General features: G+C 44.3%; 1 protein-coding gene and 1 pseudogene across 2 annotated transcripts; both read right to left on the reverse strand.

Annotated features, from left to right (window-relative positions):
- Window positions 1-279: 279 nt before the first annotated feature.
- Window positions 280-9,881, reverse strand: LOC122545863 (zinc-binding protein A33-like). Its single transcript, XM_087979297.1, has 6 exons — window positions 8,383-9,881; window positions 8,224-8,319; window positions 7,896-8,129; window positions 7,343-7,365; window positions 4,962-5,074; window positions 280-2,396 (listed from the first exon to the last, which is right to left on the reverse strand). The coding sequence occupies exons 1-6, from the start codon at window positions 8,815-8,817 to the stop codon at window positions 1,846-1,848; spliced, it is 1,452 nt and encodes a 483-aa protein (XP_087835423.1). The 5' UTR covers window positions 8,818-9,881; the 3' UTR covers window positions 280-1,845.
- Window positions 9,882-10,540: 659 nt separating this feature from the next.
- On the reverse strand, window positions 10,541-21,370 carry LOC148140094 (zinc-binding protein A33-like; annotated as a pseudogene). The gene is made up of 6 exons (XR_015753039.1): window positions 20,808-21,370; window positions 20,623-20,718; window positions 20,296-20,529; window positions 17,641-17,663; window positions 15,184-15,296; window positions 10,541-12,658 (listed from the first exon to the last, which is right to left on the reverse strand). The product of XR_015753039.1 is annotated as a zinc-binding protein A33-like (transcript).
- Between the last annotated feature and the right edge of the window lie 1,607 nt (window positions 21,371-22,977).

Here is a 22,977-nt window from a genome sequence, read left to right on the forward strand (position 1 = left end):
CCCATTTTTATTTTGGCATCATTGGGGAAGTTGGTAGGAAGGTGTTTTGTTTGGGTTGGGAGTATGGCAGAGGCTGGTGAGCCTGGAGCTGTGTCCAGGAGGTGGCTGGCAGATGGGCGAACATGGCAGCCTGAATCAGCGAGTTAGGCCTAGCGCCAAATGATCCGAAGAGAGGCGACTTTGACGTTGAGTGGATCTGTTGTTGGTGGTTTTGAAACAGTTATGGAGTCTCTTTTGTAAATTATTATAAACTATGCAAAATGGTACCAGTGGACAGTGGAAGTTTTTCACTGCATTTTATTGTGTTTGCACTGGAACATATAGGTAATAGTAAAATCATTCATTCAAAATCATTCATTCGTTAAATACAGCTGACTCCGATATATTGAGCTTTAACAGTAATCACCACCTATTGAGACCCTGTTCAGGCTTCAGCAGATTACTGTCCCTCAGGCAGCTGGGTCAGCGACCTTTTCATGACTGAGGTGACCAAATTTCAAACTTTTAAAATGGAAAAACAAAACATGAACCAGTTCTAGTCTCGCACTACCTCCAAATGCCCTCAACTATATACTCACTCGGTCTGTGTCTGACTCTCAATGTGCTCTCTCGTGCCTGAGCCTGTGCAGTTTAACAAGAGTGCTTTAATACTTTGCAAAAAAAAACAAGTAATTACAACATCATGATTTAAGGATGATTTCACTGAAGTAAACAGATGATGAGATTGACCAGAAACCCAGCAACCAATGAATACTTAAATTCGAGTGAACTGGGTTTCATGTTGTTCAACATTCTACAGGAATGGTGTACGTACCCAAATCAATTTATATAGCACATTCAGTACAGATTATCAACAATATTCACAGCAGGAGACATCACATATACATAAGTTCCCTTACCATCAATTTTATTACAGAGTACCCACGTGAACGTGATGTTCTGATTAATATTTACAAACCTGGGCAGATCCATTTGAATGGCCAGCATTATTTAATCACTGACATTATTGTAATAGGTTGAGAATTTTAAGTTTAACAAACTGACAGTGCTATCATAATTACAGGAATCAAACCAATGAGCCATTAATATCAACAGAAAATGATGGAAGTACTCAGTGGGCCAGGCAACATGGGAATTGCACGTGCTCACTGCCTGAGTCCAAACTGAAGAGTGACTTGAATCACAACAGCATCTGGTCTCCCCTCCAGTCTTCTTTGATAAAATCATTGATGAGATGTCAGTGTTGGTATTGCTCAGAACTGAATGCCCAGTCAGCATTAAGAGTCAACTACATTGCTGTGTGTTTAGAAGTGGTGTGGAAGCCAGCTAAACCATCCAAATTTACTCAATTGTTCAAATTTCAAAGGTTTGAACCTCCGTCCACTGGAAACCAAGACCACCTCGTCACTGTGAAGGTGGGCATAACAGTGACTCAAGGAATTCTTGTATTCATTGCCTTCACTTCCCCACCTCTTTCTGGATCTCACTGTCTCTCTCTGTCTTGCAGTGACATGATCTGATGTACCCCCTGGAAAGACCCCACTGACTCTCCACAACCACCTGATGAAAGACCAGTGCTCCGAAAGGTAGTGCTTCCAAACAAACCTTTTGGACTATAATCTGGTGTTGTGTGATTTTTAACTCTCCAATTGTACTTATATTTGTTTCTTCTTTCCCCCAGCCCTACACAGCTCCTTGCTGATCTTTCAGTTCCCAGTTCCGATACAGGGTTTATTCCCAGAATGTTAACCTGGCTTCTCTCTCCACCTGTGACTGAGATCCGCCCCCATCAGTTTAAATTTGGCAGGAGGCAAGCGGACGGGGTGAAATTATGGGATGGATCTGTCAGTGCCCTTTAATCCTGCAGATTGTCAGCGGGGCTGAGTTTTTCCCGCCGTCATTCAATCCCGGATTGAAGATGGGAAAGAGCCTCTCAGTGAAAGTGTGGGTGAAAGTGTGGAGATGGGACATGGTGTCCGCATTGTAAAATGACACCTGTCCAACCTCATAGTCCAGGAAAACCCCGATCTTCCGGGGATTCTCACTCAGGGAGAGGGGGGTCAGTGAGGGGGAGGTGGCGGCAAAATAACCATCTCTGGGATACAACCCCACAGTCCACAGTCCGGTCTCCGGGTTCAGTCTGAATCCCCGTTTCCTCTTCACAGACTCTCGGGCCACTCCCAGAATCCACCAGGTCTTCTCCCCCACCTCCACCTCCCAGTAGTGCCCCCTTGATATGAATCCCTCTGATCCCAGGACAAAAGGCAAGAGATCAAATCTCTCCAGGGAGTCAGGGAGTGGCTGCTCCGTGTCACCGAGTCTCACACTGGTCCGGTCCTCAGACAGGATGAGTTGGGGATGTGCTGTGTTCGGATCCAGAGTCAGAGAGGCTGGAGCTGGGGGGAGAGATCAAATAACATGGTTAGAGAGAAGAGACAATAGAGATGATAATGAAGGCAACGTGTACGAAGAATGGGGAGGAGAATGGAGAAGGAAGAGCCGGATGGGGCAAGGGCGAGCGGAGGAGAAGTTGGGAAGAATGGGGGAATTGGAAGAAACAGTAGGGGAGAGAGTGGAAGGCAGAGGAGTGTGGTGTACAGAGAGGGGAATGTGTGCAGCAAGTCGGAAAAGTGAATGAGTGAAGGGAATAGAGGGGGATGGGACGTTATCGGGAGAGTGGAGAGAGGGACAAGAAAGGGCGTTGGAGAGGAAGCAAGAGAGGAGGGTGAAAGAATGGGGGAGGAGAGGCAGGTGTGGGGAAGGGAGCACTTTATGGGGTGGGAAAATTGAGGAATGGAAAAATGGTGGAATGGTAGGGGAAGGAAGAGCGGCTGAGGGGACGGAAAATAATATCGTGTGAAGGGAGGGGAGTGAGGTAGAAAGAGCAGGAATGGGGAGCAGGAAGGGACAATGCTGCATGGGAGTTGTGCCGAAATGAGATGATGGAAATATGGGGGAGAAGATAGAAGATTAGGAGTTGGGAGTGGGGAGGGGTTGGGCAGGGAGAAAAAGGAGAGCAGAGCAAGGTAGAGGAGATTGTAGAGCAGGACATGAGAGAAGGAAGAGCAGGCTTGGAAGGGATGACGAGTGGGGGTAGATCAGACAAAGGGCGATGGGATTGTAGGGAGAGGTATTAGTGGGAGGGTGTAAAAAGAAGAATGGATGAAGAATGGGGGAGAGGAAATGTGAGGGAGAGGAGAGGGTTTGGAACAAAGGGGAGGAGTTAGTAAGAGTGCAGGAGGTGAGGAAGGGTGGGAAATATTGGGGAGGTTAAGAGGGATCAGTAGAGGAGGGAAGGAGAAAGAAGAGCAGGGAGGGATAAGCAAGAGCTGGGAAAGGGATAAGAAGACAGAGGGAATGGGAGAAAGTGATGCTGGGAGAGCAGGGAAGAATGAATAGTGGATGGAGTGGGATTGGAGAGGGAGATTAGAATAATCTAGTACAGAGGCCATTCAGCACATCGAATGTATCTGTTGAATCATTTTAAGGAAACATGGTACTTCTCCCTCCCGCTGGCAGCTAGTAATGGGAAGGAAATCCTGATCGTGTAAGTGACCCCCACATCCCACATTAAGACTATTGTGGTGCTCTCAGAGTGCGTAAAATCTGGCTGGTGTGGTTCGAATAGTAGGTGATGGAGATGGGCATGGATTTCATAATTAATCCTGTGAGACCATATAACCATGCGACAGTTGAGTGGCATTAAGCCATTTGGCCCATCAGGTCTACTCTGCTATGATCATGGTGATATGTTTCTCAGATCCATTCACCTACCTTTTCCCCATGTCTTTTGATCCCCTGTGGTAATGAAGAATATTGAAGCACATTGTAGAAGAAAGTAAATTGAGAGAAAATTCCAAATTCAGAGGAATGCAGGATGGGCTGTTAGAGCTTGGGTTGCTACAATCTGGAAAGAGTCTTTAAGTGGATATGATGACAACTCTGTTTATACACTGTAAGCTTGTGTGGGAAACAGTGAGTAGCGGTTAAACAGGACATGGGTAAATAGACCAGAAGGTGGGCTTGAGAAGACATTCTCAGTACAAATCAGAAAGCAAATCTGCAGATCAGAACAAAGACTAAAAACAGTTGAATTCAGCTCAGTTGATAAAGCCCATTTCTCTCCAGAAGAGATGCTCACACAACTGGGTTTGTCCCCCATCTTACACTGAAATCCTTTCTGATGGATTCAGCAACTCATTCAATACAATACGTGAGCAAAACAGGGTACAAAGGGATTTAAGTGAAAGACAATTTGTCTGAGTTTCTGTGATGATTTATCTGACTACGATGTGAGTTTGATTTGCACATTGTTCCTTTATGTTTCCTTTCTCCCTCCATGACCCCATGTTACTGTCACTCCCAATGAAACTGTCTCCTCACTGGAAGCAAGAACAGATTATTTGCCACCCGTTCCTCAAGGACCACCCAACATATTTCCACACTACAAATCCATGGAAAACTAATAGAAATGTTGTAGTGAAGCCCAAATATCAGATTAGATCGAGACGCTGGTCAAATTCATGGAGGGATCAGGAGAGCTTCACTGCTCAGTTAGTGGGATCCATCTATCAGCCTCACGATCTCCAAACTGCTTGTTACTCGCTATTATTGAAGTTGTCATATGAAGTTGCCGTGTTTTAGAATTTGTGATCATGTTAAGTATATGAACGTTAATCGCTGTTGTTTTGAACCTTGGACATTTTAAGAGGATCATCACAGCCTTCAGTGACTAGAGTAGGCAGAGTCAAAAAAAAATTAACTATGTCCACCCCAGTCCAATACCGGCATCTCCTCAGAGTAGGGAGTTTCTGCAGCCCCTTGTGTTGATTAACTGTCTAATTTCATCCACATTAGGTGTCTGTTAACACAAGCCCTCAAGTGACAATATATTTTCCAGATAATGTCCTGTTACACGTGTCAGCCGGACTTACGATCAGGAATATTAAACTGTTTTTTACCCGGGTTAATGTCATCCATCATTTCTCTCCAAATTGTGTACTGTAAAGGGCCGTTGTACTTTCCAAGAGACAAGGCGCCATCTGCTGGTGATATCCAATTATTATCGCTAATCCTGCAAAAATCAGACAATTCGTGTTAACAAATTGCACTTTGTTAGAATAAGTTATAAATGATTTATCTGGTCAGGTTTCAGCATGTTTTGTCATTCAGCAAATGAGGTATCTTTGTATCAAAGATGGCACGGTGTGTGGCAATATCATGCACTATTCATCGTATTCCTTTCCTTCTGTACTTGAGTACACGTGACAATAAGATCTTCGAGGAGACAGTGAGGTCTGCAGATGCTGGAGATCAAAGTTGAAACTTTATTGCTGGAACAGCACAGCAGGTCAGGCAGCATCCAGGGAACAGGAGATTCGACGTTTCGGGCACAGGAGAAGGGCCTGTGCCCGAAACGTCGAATCTCCTGTTCCCTGGATGCTGCCTGACCTGCTGTGCTGTTCCAGCAATAAAGTTTCAACTGACAATAAGATCTAAATTGAAACACAAACTCTAGCGCTGTTGAATGAGGCAACACTAAAAATAGCAGGGGCATTGGCAATAATTTTCAATTCCTCTCTAGCCACTAGAGAATTGCCAGAGGAACGATGGACAGTTAATGTAGAACCATTATTCAAGAATGGAGCAAGGGATAAAGCAGGAATCTAAAGGCCAGTCAGTCTGACCACAATGGTATAGAATCTATTTGAATGATTTATGTGCACTTCAAAATGGGAGAGCATGGGTTTATTAAGGGGAGGTCATGTCTGACCAACTTGACTGATTTTTTCAAAAATATAACCAGCAGTCCAGATGAGGGCACTGCATTTGACCAAAGCTACTTGGATTGAGCAAGGCTTTTGATAACATCCTGCATGGGAGACGGACAGTGACATCAAAGTCCTGGAAGGCAAAGGAAATTGGCTGATTGGACACAAAATTGGCTAAGTGGCAGGAAGCAGTGAGTGATGTTTGAGAGATGTGTTTTGTGACTGGAAGCTGGTGTCTGGGGAGAATCCACAGAAATCAGTGTTGTGATCTTTGCTGTTTGTGGTATGTATAACTGAATTAGCTTTGAAAGCAGGAAGTGATCAGTAAGTTTGAGGATGGTAGGAAAATTGGTGGGTTAGAACCTAAGAACAGAAGAATTAGGAGCAGGTGTAGGCCATCTGTCCAATTCAGCCTGCTATCATTCAATATGATCATGGCTTATCTTTTTTGTGATCACAGCTCCACTTCGCGCACTCTCACCATAACCCTTAATTCTTTTGCTGTTCTCAAAGTTACCTGTGTTAGCTCAAGAGGAAGCCCAGCTACTTCACTGGACATGGAATCTCACAAATATTGAGTTGTTAAATAGTGAGGAAGATAGCTTGGCATTATAAGACAATGTGACAGGCTGGTCAGATTGTCTGACCTTGGTGTGCATACCCACTGGTCCCTGAATGTACTAAGATAGGTAGACAAAGTGTTTAAGAATACATATGACAGTTGCATTTATTTATCAAGGCATAGAGTTTAAATACAGGATGGTGATGATGGAACTGTATAAAGTGTTGGTTAGGCCACAGCTGGAGTGTTTTGTGCAGTTCTGGAATCCACATCACAGAAGGAATGTGATTACCCTGGAGAGGATGCAAAGGGGATTTACCAGGATGTTCTCTGGGTGGAAGAGTTTCAGTTATGAAGAGAGATTAGACAGACTGAAGGTATTTTCCTTGGAGCAGAGCAGACTGAATGTGGACATGATTGATTATGACGTACAAAATAATGATGGGCATAGACAAATGCAGACAAGAGGAATGTTTCCCCTTGATGGAGGGATGAGTAACCAATGGTCCAGACTTAAGGGGTGTGTGTGTGTGTGGGGGGGGTTGGGTGAATGGTTGGGGGTGGGGAGGGGAGGAGTAGGCTGGAAGGGGATGTGAGGCATGTTTTTTTCACCACCGCAAGTGGTGAGAATCTGAAGTCACTGGCCAGTAAGAATGCAAGATGTTTATAAACCCTCAAAACATTTTAAAAACATTTAGATGTGCACCTATCATGCCATAGTGTACAAGGCAATGTGCCAAGTGTTGGAAATGGGATGAGAAAAGGGAGGCGTTTGTTTTTGACTGACAGACTCAATGGCTGAAGTGCCTTTTTTTGTCCTCTGAATCTCCGTTTCTCTTACTACTTAGTTGCAGTAAGTATCTTCTTATAACAAAGCTGGAATGTGAACCACAAATGGAGTTAAATAATATTTCAAAGCAGCGACAATAATCAGGAAATAAACCCATAATAACCCATCCCTGAGTTACTGAGCAAACTGTGCAGAGTTTCAGTAAAGAGCATGTCCTACCTTCTCTTCCGACAAGCTGCCTCCTGAAAGAAAAGAATCACAAACAGTGAGGATGGCAGTAACAGATTTCAGGAGGAGACAGACAGGCTGCTGAAATGAGCAGACACAACGCGGAAGTGTGAAGTGATAGATTTTGGAAAGAAGATTGAGGAGAGGGTAAAATAAACTGGAACTGACCATCAGTCCCGTTCACAGACACAGTGACTCTCACACTCCCACTGTACCAGACACACCCACACATTCTCCACATGGAACTGGAACTGGATTATAATGGGATTTCCATGAGATAATTAAACTTGGTGGAACATGGAGATAAGAAAGCAAGTAAAAACATCACAACCCATTCCAAGGAGAATGTCTGTATTCCCGAGATTCTGCAGACAGTGTGAGAGCGGTTTTTGTACCGTGACAACAGCAGAACCGCTCGGACAACAACCCAGCTGAATTTTCCTCCTGTCCATTTCAATTGAGCAACATGAATTAAACATTTCACATCAGTTATTTTGTAACCGGGCGACGTTTCAGGGAACTGACCCGCACTATATTCCCTCACCTTCAGAAATATCAGCTCGTCTTTTTGCTCCATCTGTTTCTGTAACTTAGAGAGTTTCTCCTGAATATAATTTAAATTCTCCTGAATCTCTCGAAGATTTTTCTCCATTGGTTCTACAACCCTCTCCTCTTCTTCCCTGAGATCTCTGAGTAAACGCTGCTCTTTCTCAGTGAGAATCTGGTGTATTTTAGTGAACTCGGATGTGATGTGGGTCTGCAGACTGCTCGCCTGTTCCTACCAAATGAAAATGTGAAACCTCATTAATGTCCCGCGATAAAGGGAACAAAACTAACCGATATCCCAGAGAATCAGCACAGGGAGAGCTCACCCTCACTTCGGAAATCTTCCGTTTCTGGGTCAGTTCAGCTTGGAGAACCGCCGATTTCTTCTCTGTGAGAGAATCTAAAGAAGATTTCAGTTTAGCCTGGAATTGGAAGAGAAATCGCAGCATGAAACTGTCAGACCTAGAAACTATGCCACAATTCACAGCTTTTAAACATTTCCTCTTTATCTTGTACACTTTAACTCCTTCTTTAATCTGTATGAAGCGGTGCTCTCTGTGTTCCGGTGCAGTGACACACATCACACAGATCAACTTCCTGTCAGTGTCACAAAACAGCTTCAGTTCTCTCTGATGTTTCTCACAGTGAGGTTGACTTTCCTTCTCTTTCGGATACAGCTTTAATTTTCGAGCCTCCTCGGCCAGATTCGCTATGGCCCGATTTACCCTGAGGTTTCTTTCCGGAAACACCTCTCTACATTCCGGGCAGGAGTTTATCTCCTTCTTTTCCCAACTCTGGGTGATACAGGAGCGGCAGAAGTTGTGCCCACAATCCAGTATAACCGGATCGGTGAAGAAATCCAGACAAATGGGACAAATTACCTCCTCGGTCAGTCTCAGGAGCTGCTGTGCGGATGCCATGTTCACTCTCCGCACTTCCTGAATCCACCTGCTTTTAGTTTCGATGTGAAAGAACACATTCAGTTTAACGATCTCACGAGGATTTGCACTCAATACTCAGAGCAATTATTCCAAACCAACCGAGCAGCAAATGTGCCCATTTTGATCCAGAATGGATCCCCCACATCTTGCAGATACAACACTTCGGTGCTCCGATGTCTCTATTTTGGTCACATTAGCAGCTATTACCAACCAATGAGCGTGTGCTGTCACTCTGTTGTGCGAGGCTTCAATACGTCCTGTTGAAAAATTATTTCCAAACGATGTGCCAATAAACCAAACAAAATGCACCTTTTCTACTGTGCCGTGAGTTCCCTAACTGCCTCCGAATTCCTTGATCTGTAGGGCTTTGTCTCACTCCTGTTTTTCCTGACAGTGCAGAGTTTGCTTCCACATATCCCCTCTTAAAGGGGTTAACTCAGTCAACTCATCTGCAGCTACACCAGCAAGGTAACCATTCATCTGCTGTGTCTGTGTGGAAAGGGATACACTCATGCAAACAGACAGGGAGTAAATACCGAGAACAACCAGCACAGAAAGAGGTTTTCCATCCCTGTGAAATAACAGTTGGGATTGGTTGGTCAGGAGAAATGTGTTATGAGTAGGTAGTGACACAGGCCATAGTTTCACTCGTCTATCTTCACACTCTGTGCAGTCTTAGAGTCAGAATGTCAGAAATGTACAGCATGGAAGCAGACTCTTCGGGCCAAATCATCCACTCCAAACCCGATATCCCAACCTAATCTGGTCCCACTGCCAGCATCCGGCCCTTTTCCCTGCAAACCCTTCCTGTTCATCGACCCATCCAGATGTCTTTTAAGTGTTGCAATTGTACCAGCCTCCACCACTTCCTCTGGCAGCTCATTCCATACGTGCACGACCCTCTGCATAAAAAAGTTGCCCCTTAGGTCTCTTTTGTATCTTCCCTCCCTCACCATGAACCTATGCCTTCTCCTTCTAGACTTCTCCACCCTAGGGAAAAGACTGACTCTTTATCCTATCCATGCACCTCATGATTTTATGACCCTCTATAAGGTCACCCCTCAGGAAAGCAGCCCCAACCTATTCAGCATCTCCTTATAGCTCAAATTGCAACACTTGCAACACCCCTGTAAATCTGTTCTAAACCATTTCAAGTTTCACAATATTTTTCCGATAGGAAGGAGATCAGAATTGCACGCAATATTCCAAAGTGCCGTGACCAACATCCTATACAGCCACAACATGACCTACCAGCTCCTATATTCAATATTCTGACCAATAAAGGAAAGCATACCAAACAACTTTCATGGTCAGTGCTTGACAACCTCTCACAGCCTTTCTCTTCAAGAAATCTTTCATTTCAAGAGTCTGACGGCAGCATCCAAGGTTCACTCTGCCTGTTTCTTTGTTTTTCCCTTTTCCCATTTTTATTTTGGCATCATTGGGGAAGTTGGTAGGAAGGTGTTTTGTTTGGGTTGGGAGTATGGCAGAGGCTGGTGAGCCTGGAGCTGTGTCCAGGAGGTGGCTGGCAGATGGGCGAACATGGCAGCCTGAATCAGCGAGTTAGGCCTAGCGCCAAATGATCTGAAGAGAGGCGACTTTGACGTTGAGTGGATCTGTTGTTGGCGGTTTTGAAACAGTTATGGAGTCTCTTTTGTAAATTATTATAAACTATGCAAAATGGTACCAGTGGACAGTGGAAGTTTTTCACTGCATTTTATTGTGTTTGCACTGGAACATATAGGTAATAGTAAAATTATTCATTCAAAATCATTCATTCGTTAAATACAGCTGACTCCGATATATTGAGCTTTAACAGTAATCACCACCTATTGAGACCCTGTTCAGGCTTCAGCAGATTACTGTCCCTCAGGCAGCTGGGTCAGCGACCTTTTCATGACTGAGGTGACCAAATTTCAAACTTTTAAAATGGAAAAACAAAACATGAACCAGTTCTAGTCTCGCACTACCTCCAAATGCCCTCAACTATATACTCACTCGGTCTGTGTCTGACTCTCAATGTGCTCTCTCGTGCCTGAGCCTGCGCAGTTTAACAAGAGTGCTTTAATACTTTGCAAAAAAATACAAGTAATTACAACATCATGATTTAAGGATGATTTCACTGAAGTAAACAGATGATGAGATTGACCAGAAACCCAGCAACCGATGAATACTTACTTAAATTCGAGTGAACTGGGTTTCATGTGGTTCAACATTCTACAGGAATGGTGTACGTACCCAAATCAATTTATATAGCACATTCAGTACAGATTATCAACAATATTCACAGCAGGAGACATCACATATACATAAGTTCCCTTACCATCAATTTTATTACAGAGTACCCACGTGAACGTGATGTTCTGATTAATATTTACAAACCTGGGCAGATCCATTTGAATGGCCAGCATTATTTAATCACTGACATTATTGTAATAGGTTGAGAATTTTAAGTTTAACAAACTGACAGTGCTATCATAATTACAGGAATCAAACCAATGAGCCATTAATATCAACAGAAAATGATGGAAGTACTCAGTGGGCCAGGCAACATGGGAATTGCACGTGCTCACTGCCTGAGTCCAAACTGAAGAGTGACGTGAATCACAACAGCATCTGGTCTCCCCTCCAGTCTTCTTTGATAAAATCATTGATGAGATGTCAGTGTTGGTATTGCTCAGAACTGAATGCCCAGTCAGCATTAAGAGTCAACTACATAGCTGTGTGTTTAGAAGTGGTGTGGAAGCCAGCTAAACCATCCAAATTTACTCAATTGTTCAAATTTCAAAGGTTTGAACCTCCGTCCACTGGAAACCAAGACCACCTCATCACTGTGAAGGTGGGAATAACAGTGATTCAAGGAATTCTTGTATTCATTGCCTTCACTTCCCCACCTCTTTCTGGATCTCATTGTCTCTCTCTGCCTTGCAGTGACATGATCTGGTGTACCCTCTGGAAAGACCCCACTGACTCTCCACAACCACCTGATGAAAGACCAGTGCTCCGAAAGGTAGTGCTTCCAAACAAACCTTTTGGACTATAATCTGGTGTTGTGTGATTTTTAACTCTACAATTGGACTTATATTTATTTCTTCTTTCCCCCAGCTCTACACAGCAATTTGCTGATCTTTCAGTTCCCAGTTCCGATACAGGGTTTATTCCCGGAATGTTAACTTGGCTTCTCCCTCCACCTGTGACTGACATCCACACCCATCAGTTTAAATTTGGCAGGAGGCAAGCGGACGGGGTGAAATTATGGGATGGATCTGTCAGTGCCCTTTAATCCTGCAGATTGTCAGCGGGGCGGAGTTTTTCCCGCCGTCATTCAATCCCGGATTGAAGATGGGAAAGAGCCTCTCAGTGAAAGTGTGGGTGAAAGTGTGGAGATGGGACATGGTGTCCGCATTGTAAAATGACACCTGTCCACCCTCATAGTCCAGGAAAACCCCGATCTTCCGGGGATTCTCACTCGGGGAGAGAGGGGTCAGTGAGGGGGAGGTGGCGGCAAAATAACCATCTCTGGGATACAACCCCACAATCCACAGTCCGGTCTCCGGGTTCAGTCTGAATCTCCGTTTCCTCTTCACAGACTCTCGGGCCACTCCCAGAATCCACCAGGTCTTCTCCCCCACCTCCACCTCCCAGTAGTGCCCCCTTGATATGAATCCCTCTGATCCCAGGACAAAAGGCAAGAGATCAAATCTCTCCAGGGAGTCAGGGAGTGGCTGCTCCGTGTCACCGAGTCTCACACTGGTCCGGTCCTCAGACAGGATGAGTAGGGGATGTGCTGTATTCGGATCCAGAGTCAGAGAGGCTGGAGCTGGGGGGAGAGATCAAATTACATCGTCAGAGAGAAGAGACAACAGAGATGATAATGAAGGCAACGTGTACGAAGAATGGGGAGGAGAATGGAGAAGGAAGGGCCGGATAGGGCAAGGGAGAGCGGAGGAGAAGTTGGGAAGAATGGGGGAATTGGAAGAAACAGTAGGGGAGAGAGTGGAAGGCAGAAGAGTGTGGTGTACAGAGTGGGGAATGTGTGCAGCAAGTCGGAACAGTGAATGAGTGAAGGGAATAGAGGGGGATGGGACGTTATTGGGAGAGTGGAGGGAGGGACAAGAAAGTGCGTTGGAGAGGAAGCAAGAGAGGAGGGTGAAAGAATGGGGGAGGAGAGGCAGGTGTGGGGAAGGGAGCACTTTATGGGGTGGGAAAATTGAGGAATGGAAAAATAGTGGAATGGTAGGGGAAGGAAGAGTGGCTGAGGGGAGGGAAAATAATATCGTGTGAAGGGAGGGGAGTGAGGTAGAAAGAGCAGGAATGGGGAGCAGGAAGGGACAATGCTGCATGGGAGTTGTGCCGAAATGAGATGATGGAAATATGGCGGAGAGGATGGAAGATTGGGAGTGGGGAGGGGTTGGGCAGGGAGAAAAAGGAGAGCAGAGCAAGGTAGAGGAGATTGTAGAGCAGGACATGAGAGAAGGAAGAGCAGGCTTGGAAGGGAGGACGAGTGGGGGTAGATCAGACAAAGGGCGAGGGGAGTGTAGGGAGAGGTATTAGTGGGAGGGTGTAAAAAGAAGAATGGATGAAGAATGGGGGAGAGGAAATGTGAGGGAGAGGAGAGGGTTTGGAACAAAGGGGAGGAGTTAGTAAGAGTGGGAAATATTGGGGAGGTTAAGTGGGATCAGTAGAGGAAAAAAGGAGAAAGAACAGCAGGGAGGGATAAGCAAGAGCTGGGAAAGGGATAAGACGACTGAGGGAATAGGAGAAAGTGATGCTGGAAGAGCAGGGAAGAATGAATAGTGGATGGAGTGGGATTGGAGAGGGAGATTAGAATAATCTCGTACAGAGGCCATTCAGCACATCGAATGTATCTGTTGAATCATTTTAAGGAAACATGGTACTTCTCCTTCCCGCTGGCAGCTAGTAATGGGAAGCAAATCCTGATCGTGTAAGTGACCCCCACATCCCACATTAAGACTATTGTGGTGCTCTCAGAGTGCGTAAAATCTGGCTGGTGTGGTTCGAATAGTAGGTGATGGAGATGGGCATGGATTTCATAATTAATCCTGTGAGACCATATAACCATGTGACAGTTGAGTGGAATTAAGCCATTTGGCCCATCAGGTCTACTCTGCTATGATCATGGTGATATGTTTCTCAGATCCATTCACCTACCTTTTCCCCATGTCTTTTGATCCCCTGTGGTAATGAAGAATATTGAAGCACATTGTAGAAGAAAGTAAATTGAGAGAAAATTCCAAATTCAGAGGAATGCAGGATGGGCTGTTAGAGCTTGGGTTGCTACAATCTGGAAAGAGTCTTTAAGTGGATATGATGACACAACTCCGTTTACACTGTAAGCTTGTGTGGGAAACAGTGAGTAGCGGTTAAACAGGACATGGGTAAATAGACCAGAAGGTGGGTTGAGAAGACATTCTCAGTAAAAATCAGAAAGCAAATCTGCAGATCAGAACAAAGACTAAAAACAGTTGAATTCAGCTCAGTTGATAAAGCCCATTTCTCTCCAGAAGAGATGCTCACACAACTGGGTTTGTCCCCCATCTTACACTGAAATCCTTTCTGATGGATTCAGCAACTCATTCAATACAATACATGAGCAAAACAGGGTACAAAGGGATTTAAGTGAAAGACAATTTGTCTGAGTTTCTGTGATGATTTATCTGACTACGATGTGAGTTTGAGTTGCATATTGTTCCTTTATGTTTCTTTTCTCCCTCCATGACCCCATGTTACTGTCACTCCCAATGAAACTCTCTCCTCACTGGAAGCAAGAACAGATTATTTGCCACCCGTTCCTCAAGGACCACCCAACATCTTTCCACACTACAAATCCATGAAAAACTAATAGGAATGTTGTAGTGAAGCCCAAATATCAGATTAGATCGAGACGCTGGTCAAATTCATGGAGGGATCAGGAGAGCTTCACTGCTCAGTTAGTGGGATCCATCTATCAGCCTCACGATCTCCAAACTGCTTGTTACTCGCTATTATTGAAGTTGTCATATATCTGCGCTGTGTTTTAGAATTTGTGATCATGTTAAGTATATGAATGTTAATCGCTGTTGTTTTGAACCTTGGACATTTTAAGAGGATCATCACAGCCTTCAGTGACTAGAGTAGGCAGAGTTAAAAAAATTTAACTATGTCCACCCCAGTCCAATACCGGCATCTCCTCAGTAGAGTTTCTGCAGCCCCTTCTGTTGATTAACTGTCTAATTTCATCCACATTAGGTGTCTGTTAACACAAGCCCTCAAGTGACAATATATTTTCCAGATAATGTCCTGTTACACGTGTCAGCCGATCAGGAATATTAAACTGTTTTTTACCCGGGTTAATGTCATCCATCATTTCTCTCCAAATTGTGTACTGTAAAGGGCCGTTGTACTTTCCAAGAGACAAGGCGCCATCTGCTGGTGATATCCAATTGTTCTCGCTAATCCTGCAAATATCAGACAATTCGTGTTAACAAATTGCACTTTGTTGGAATAAGTTATAAATGATTTATCTGGTCAGGTTTCAGCATGTTTTGTCATTCAGCAAATGAGGGAGAAAATTAAGGGAAAAATTTGTTTCCATAACCAGACTAAACACAACTTGGAAAGACAAAAAGCAATATCCTGATAAGAGATGAGTTACGAGATATCACACACCACAGGAGATGATAAAATTTCAGCCTGTGTTATTGCTGTAACATAAAGAGCTTGTGAAACAAAGATAAAAGCTGAAAATATCTCTTACTTTATTTTGTAATTTATTCCACTTATTCTATGAAGATCTGTAATCTTACATTTTTAACAATTACAAAAATTTACAAAGTAGTAACAGAGAGATGATGTATCTTTGTATCAAAGATGGCACCGTGTGTGGCAACATCATGCACTATTCATCGTACTCCTTTACTTCTGTACTTAAGTACACGTGACAATAAGATCTAAATTGAAACACAAACTCTAGCTCTGTTGAATGAGGCAACACTAAAAATAGCAGGGGCATTGGCAATAATTTTCAATTCCTCTCGAGCCACGAGAATTGCCAAAGGAACGATGGACAGTTAATGTAGAACCATTATTCAAGAATGGAGCAAGGGATAAAGCAGGAATCTAAAGGCCAGTCAGTCTGACCACAATGGTATAGAATCTATTTGAATGATTTATGTGCACTTCAAAATGGGAGAGCATGGGTTTGTTAAGGGGAGGTCATGTCTGACCAACTTGACTGATTTTTTCAAAAATATAACCAGCAGTCCAGATGAGGGCACTGCATTTGACCAAAGCTACTTGGATTGAGCAAGGCTTTTGATAACATCCTGCATGGGAGACGGACAGTGACATCAAAAGTCCTGGAAGGCAAAGGAAATTGGCTGATTGGATACAAAATTGGCTAAGTGGCAGGAAGCAGTGAGTGATGTTTGAGAGATGTGTTTTGTGACTGGAAGCTGGTGTCTGGGGAGGATCCACAGAAATCAGTGTTGTGGTCTTTGCTGTTTGTGGTATGTATAACTGAATTAGCTTTGAAGGCAGGAAGTGATCAGTAAGTTTGAGGATGGTAGGAAAATTGGTGGGTTAGAACCGAAGAACAGAAGAATTAGGAGCAGGTGTAGGCCATCTGTCCAATTCAGCCTGCTCTCATTCAATATGATCATGGCTTATCTTTTCGTGATCTCAGCTCCACTTAGCACACTCTCACCATAACCCTTAATTCCTTTGCTGTTCTCAAAGTTACCTGTGTTAGCTCAAGAGGAAGCCTAGCTACTTCACTGGACATGGAATCTCACAAATATTGAGTTGTTAAATAGGGAGGAGGATAGCTTGGCATTACAGGAGGATGTCGACAGGCTGGTCAGATTGTCTGACCTTGGTGTGCATACCCACTGGTCCCTGAATGTACTAAGATAGGTAGACAAAGTGTTTAAGAATACATATGACAGTTGCATTTATTTGTCAAGGCATAGAGTTTAAATACAGGATGGTGATGATGGAACTGTATAAAGTGTTGGTTAGGCCACAGCTGGAGTGTTTTGTGCAGTTCTGCAATCCACATCACAGAAGGAATGTGATTACCCTGGAGAGGATGCAAAGGGGATTTACCAGGATGTTCTCTGGGTGGAAGAGTTTCAGTTATGAAGAGAGATTAGACAGACTGAAGGTATTTTCCTTGGAGCAGAGCAGACTGAATGCGGACATGATTGATTATGACGTACAAAATAATGATGGGCATAGACAAATGCAGACAAGAGGAATGTTTCCCCTTGATGGAGGGATCAATAACCAGTGGTGCAGACTTAAGGGGTGTGTGTGTGTGTGGGGGGGGTTGGGTGGATGAGGGGGGGGGGGGGGGGGGGGGGGAAGGGAGTAGGCTGGAAGGGGATGTGAGGCATGTTTTTTTCACCACAGCAAGTGGTGAGAATCTGAACTCACTGGTCAGTAAGAATGCAAGATGTTTATAAACCCTCAAAACATTTTAAAAACATTTAGATGTGCACCTATCATGCCATAGTGTACAAGGCAATGTGCCAAGTGTTGGAAATGGGATGAGAAAAGGGAGGCGTTTGTTTTTGACTGACAGACTCAATGGCTGAAGTGCCTTTTTTTGTCCTCTAAATCTCCGTTTCTCTTACTACTCAGTTGCAGTAAGTATCTTCTTATAACAAAGCTGGAATGTGAACCACAAATGGAGTTAAATAATATTTCAAAGCAGCGACAATAATCAGGAAATAAACCCATAATAACCCATCCCTGAGTTATTGAGCAAACTGCAGAGTTTCAGTAAAGAGCATGTCCTACCTTCTCTTCCGACATCCTTCCTCCTGAAAGAAACGAATCACAAACAGTGAGGATGGCAGTAACAGATTTCAGGAGGAGACAGACAACACGGAAATGTGAAGTGATATATTTTGAAAGGAAGACTGAGGAGAGGGTAAAATAAACTGGAACTGACCATCAGTCCCGCTCACCAACACAGTGACTCTCACACTCCCTCCGTACCAGACCCGCACATACTCTCCACATGGAACTGGAACTGGATTATAATGGGAGTTCGAGGAGATAATTACAAAATGAGTATCAACCTCACAGCCCATTCCCCGGAGGATCTTGGTATTACTGAGATTCCGTAGACAGTGTGAGAGCAGTTTTGAACCGTGACAACATCAGAACAGTTCAGACAAAAAACAAGTTTAATTTTCCTCCTATCCATTTCAGGAGTGTATAAGTCCTGCTCTGATTTGCTTTTCCAAAATGCAGCACCTTTCATTTATTGAAATTAAACTCTATCTGCCACTCCTCAGCCCATTTGTCCATCTGAACAGAAATAACTGATGAGAAAGTGACAACAGGATCTTGATCAGACGGGCCAATGGGATGAGAAGTGGCAGATGGAGTTTAATTTAGATAAAATGTGAGGTGCTGCACTTTGGGAAAGCAAATCTTAGCAGGACTTATAGACTTAATGGTAAGGTCCTAGGGAATGTTGCTGGAAAAGCGCAGCAGGTCAGGCAGCATCCAAGGAACAGGCTTATGCCCGAAACGTCGATTCTCCTGTTCCTTGGTTACTGCCTGACCTGCTGCACTTTTCCAGCAACACATTTTCAGCTCTGATCTCCAGCATCTGCAGCCCTCACTTTCTCCTCCTAGGGAATGTTGCTGAACAAAGAGATCTTGATGTGCAGGTTCATAGCTCCTTGAAAGTAGAGTCACAGGTAGATAGGATAGTGAAGACGGCATTTGGTATACGTTCCTTTATTGATTAGAGTATTGAGTCCAGGTTTGGAACATCATGTTATAGCTGTATGGGACATTAGTTAGGCCACTTTTGGAATATTGCATGCAATTCTGGTTTCCTTCCTGTGGGAAGGATGTTGTGAAACTTGAAAGGGTTCAGAAAAGATTTACAAGGATGTTGCCAGGGTTGAAGGATTTGAGCGAAAGGGAGAAGTTGAATAGACTAGGGATGTTTTCCCTGGAGCGTCAGAGGCTGAGGGGTGACCTGATAGAGGTTTATAAAATCATGAGGGGCATGGATAGGGTAAATAGACAAAGTCTTTTCCCTGGCATGGGGGAAGTCCAGAACTAGAGAGCATAGGTTTAGGGTGAGAGGGGGAGATATGAAAGAGACCTAAGGAGCAACATGTTCATGGAAAACGTGGTACATGCATGGAATGAGCTGCCAGAGGAAGTGGTGGAGGCTAGTACAATTGCAACACTTTAAAGGCATCTGGATAGGTTTATGAATAGGAAGGGCTTGGAAGAATATGGGCCAGGTGCTGGCAGGCAGGTGGGACTAGATTGAGTTGGGATGTCTGGTTTGGCATGGACAAGTTGGACCAAAGTGTCTGTTTCCGTGCTGTACATCTCTATGACTCTTAATGTTACCATATCCTGCTATGAACCTGCACTTAAAGATCTCTTTGTTCAGCAACATTCCCTAGGACCTTACCATTAAGTCTATAAGTCCTGCTAAGATTTGCTTTCCCAAAGTGCAGCACCTCACATTTATCTAAATTAAACTCCATCTGCCACTTCTCATCCCATTGGCCCATCTGATCAAGATCCTGTTGTCATTTTCTCATCAGTTATTTCTGTTCAGATGGACAAATGGGCTGAGGAGTGGCAGATAGAGTTTAATTTCAATAAATGAAAAGGTGCTGCATTTTGGAAAAGCAAATCAGAGCAGGACTTATACACTTAATGGTAAGGTACTGGGGCGTGTTTCTGAACATGTAGACCTTGGTGTTCTTGAAAGTAGAGTCACAGATAGATTAGGATAGTGAAGAAAGCATTTGGTATGCCTTCCTTTATTGTTCAGACCACCGATTATAGTGTTGTGAGATCATGTTGCGGCAGTACAGGCCAGTGATGAGTACACTTTCAAAAAATTGCATACAACTCTGCTCTTCTTCGTATTGGAAGGATTTTGTTAAACTTTAAAGGGTTCAGAAAAACGTTTACAAGGATGTTGCCGGAGTTGGAGGATTTGAGCGAGAGGGAGGTGCTGAATAGCCTGGAGGCTTTTTCCTGGAGTGCCTGAGGCTGAGGGGTGACCTGATAGAGGTTTATATAATCATGAGGGGCATGGATAGGATAAATAGACAAGATATTTTTCCCTGGGGTGGGGGAGTCCAGAACTAGAAGACATAGGTATGTGGGTGAGACTAGAAAGATATAAAAGGAGCCCAAGGGGGCAACTTTTTCACACAGAGGGTGGTGCGTGTATGGAATGAGCTGCCAGAAAAAGTGGTGGAGACTGGTACAGTTGCAACATTTAAAAGGCATGAATAGGAAAGGTTTAGAGGGATGTGAGCCAACTGCTGGCAAACAGGACTGAATTCGGTTAGGATATCTGGTCGGCGTGGACATGTTGGACTGAAGGGCATGTTTCCGTGTTGTACATCTGACTCTATAGCCAGGTGACGTTTCACGGAACTGACTGGCAGTACTCACCCTCAGAAATATCAGTTCGTCCGTTTGCTCCATCTGTTTCTGCAACTTTGAGAGTTTCTCCTCAACATAATTTAAATTCTCCTGAATTTCTCGAAGGTTTTTCTCCATTGTTTCTACAACCCTCTCCTCTTCTTCCCTGAGATCTCTGAGTAAACGCTGCTCTTTCTCAGTGAGAATCTGGTGTATTTTAGTGAACTCGGATGTGATGTGGGTCTGCAGACTGCTCGCCTGTTCCTACCAAATGAAATGTGAAACCTCATTAATGTCCCGCGATAAAGGGAACAAAACTAACCCAGATCCCAGAGAATCAGCACAGGGAGAGCTCACCCTCACTTCGGAAATCTTCCGTTTCTGGGTCAGTTCCATTTGGAGAACCGTCGATTTCTTCTCTGTGAGAAAATCTAAGGAAGATTTCAGTTTATTCTGGAATTGGGAGAGAAAATCGCAACAAGAAAATGTCAGACCTTGATACCATGACACAACTCACAGCGTTTAAAACACTCCCCCTTTACCTTATATATTTTAACTCCTTCTTTAATCGGGATGAAACGGTGCTCTCTGTGTTCCGCAGTGACACAAAACACACAGATCAATTTCTTGTCAGTTTGACAAAACAGCTTCAGATCTTCCTGATGTTCCTCACAGTGAGGTTTACTTTCCGTCTCTTTCGGATCCAGCTTTAATTTTCGAGCCTCCTCGGCCAGATTCGCTAAGGCCCGATTTACCCTGAGGTTTCTTTCCGGAAACTCCTCTCTACATTCCGGGCAGGAGTTTATCTCCTTCTTTTCCCAACTCTGGGTGATACAGGAGCGGCAGAAGTTGTGCCCACAATCCAGTGTAACCGGATCGGTGAAGAAATCCAGGCAAATGGGACAGATTACCTCCTCGGTCAGTCTCAGGAGCTGCTGTCTGGATGCCATATTCACACTCAGCACTTCCGGAATCCACCCGCTTTCAGTTTCGATGTGAAAGAACACATTGAGTTCAAAGATCTCACGAGAATTTTCACGCGATACTCGGAGCAATTATTCCAAACCCACACTTGCTACAGATGTGCACAATATGAACCAGAATGGGGGACCCTCCAATCACACGGAATCAATGTTGATTCCATCAGTTTCCTCATTCCCTCTCCTCCCACATCCGTCCCTGTCCTCTTGAACTTTCCTACCTGTTCATCTTCCTTCCCAGGTATCTGTCTACTCTCCGCTCCGACCTATCACCATCACGCCCAACCTTCATCTACCTATCGCATTCCCAGTTACCACTCCCACAACCATACCCTCCTCCCATTTATCTCTCCGTCCCCTTCCCCCCATCCCATTCTTGAAGAAGAGCTTATGCTCGAAACGTCAACTCTCCTGGTCCTCGGATGCTGCCTGATCGGCTGTGTTTTTCCAGCATCACACTTTCTGACTTTAATTCCATCCAGCACACTGGTTGTCTGTTAATAGGAGCTCTCAAACGACAGTGCACTTTCCTGATACTATTGAGATGCAAGTCATAGAGTTATAGAGATGTACAGCATGGAAACAGACCCTTCGGTCCAACCCGTCCATGCCGACCAGATATCCCAACCCAATCTAGTCCCACCTGTCAGCACCCAGCCCATATCCCTCCAAACCCTTCCTATTCATATACCCATCCAAATGCCTCTTAAATGTTGCAATTGTACCAGCCTCCACCACATCCTCTGGCAGCTCATTCCATACACGTACCACCCTCTGCGTGAAAATGTTGCCCCTTAGATCTCTTGCATATCTTTCCCCTCTTACCCTAAACATATATCCTCTAGTTCTGGACTCCCCAGCCCCAGGGAAATGACTTTGTCTATTTATCCTATCCATGCCCCTCATAATTTTGTAAACCTCTATAAGGTCACCCCTCAGTCTCCGATGCTCCAGGGAAAACAGCCCCAGTTTGTTCAGCCTCTCCCTGTAGCTCAGATCCTCCAACGCAGGCAGCATCCTTGTAAATATTTTCTGAGCCCTTTCAAGTTTCACAACATCTTTCTGATAGGAAGGAGTCCAGAATTGCACACAATATTCCAACAGTGGCCTAACCAATGTCCTGTAGAGCCACAACATGACCTCCCAACTCCTGTACTCAATACTCTGACCAATAAAGGAAAGCATACCAAACGCCTTCTTCACTATCCTATCTACCTGTGACTCCACTTTCAAGCAGCTATGAACCTGCACTCCAAGGTCTCTTTGTTCAGCAACACTCCCTAAGACCTTACCATTAAGTGTATAAGTCCTGCTAAGATTTGCTTTCCCAAAATGCAGCTCCTCGCAGTTATCTGAATTAAACTCAATCTGCCACTTCTCAGCCCATTGGCCCATCTGGTCCAGATCCTGTTGTAATCTGAGGTAACCCTCTTCGCTGTCCACTACACCTCCAATTTTGGTGTCATCTGCAAACTTACTAACTGTACCTCTGCTCGCATCGAAATCATTTATGTAATTGACAAAAAGTAGAGGGCCCAGCACCGATCCTTGTGTCACTCCACTGGTCACAGGCCTCCAGTCTGAAAAACAACCCTCCACCACCACAGTGTCTTCTACCTTTGAGCCAGTTCTGTATCCAAATGGCTAGTTCTCCCTGTATTCTGTGAGATCTAACCTTGCTAATCAGTCTCCTATGGGGAACCTTGTCGAACGCCTTACTGAAGTCCATATA

The sequence above is a fragment of the Chiloscyllium plagiosum genome, unplaced genomic scaffold (assembly GCF_037043375.1).
Source record: "Chiloscyllium plagiosum isolate Xiang-an unplaced genomic scaffold, Cpla_swu_hap1 HiC_scaffold_35, whole genome shotgun sequence".
Classification (NCBI taxonomy): Eukaryota; Metazoa; Chordata; class Chondrichthyes; order Orectolobiformes; family Hemiscylliidae; genus Chiloscyllium; species Chiloscyllium plagiosum.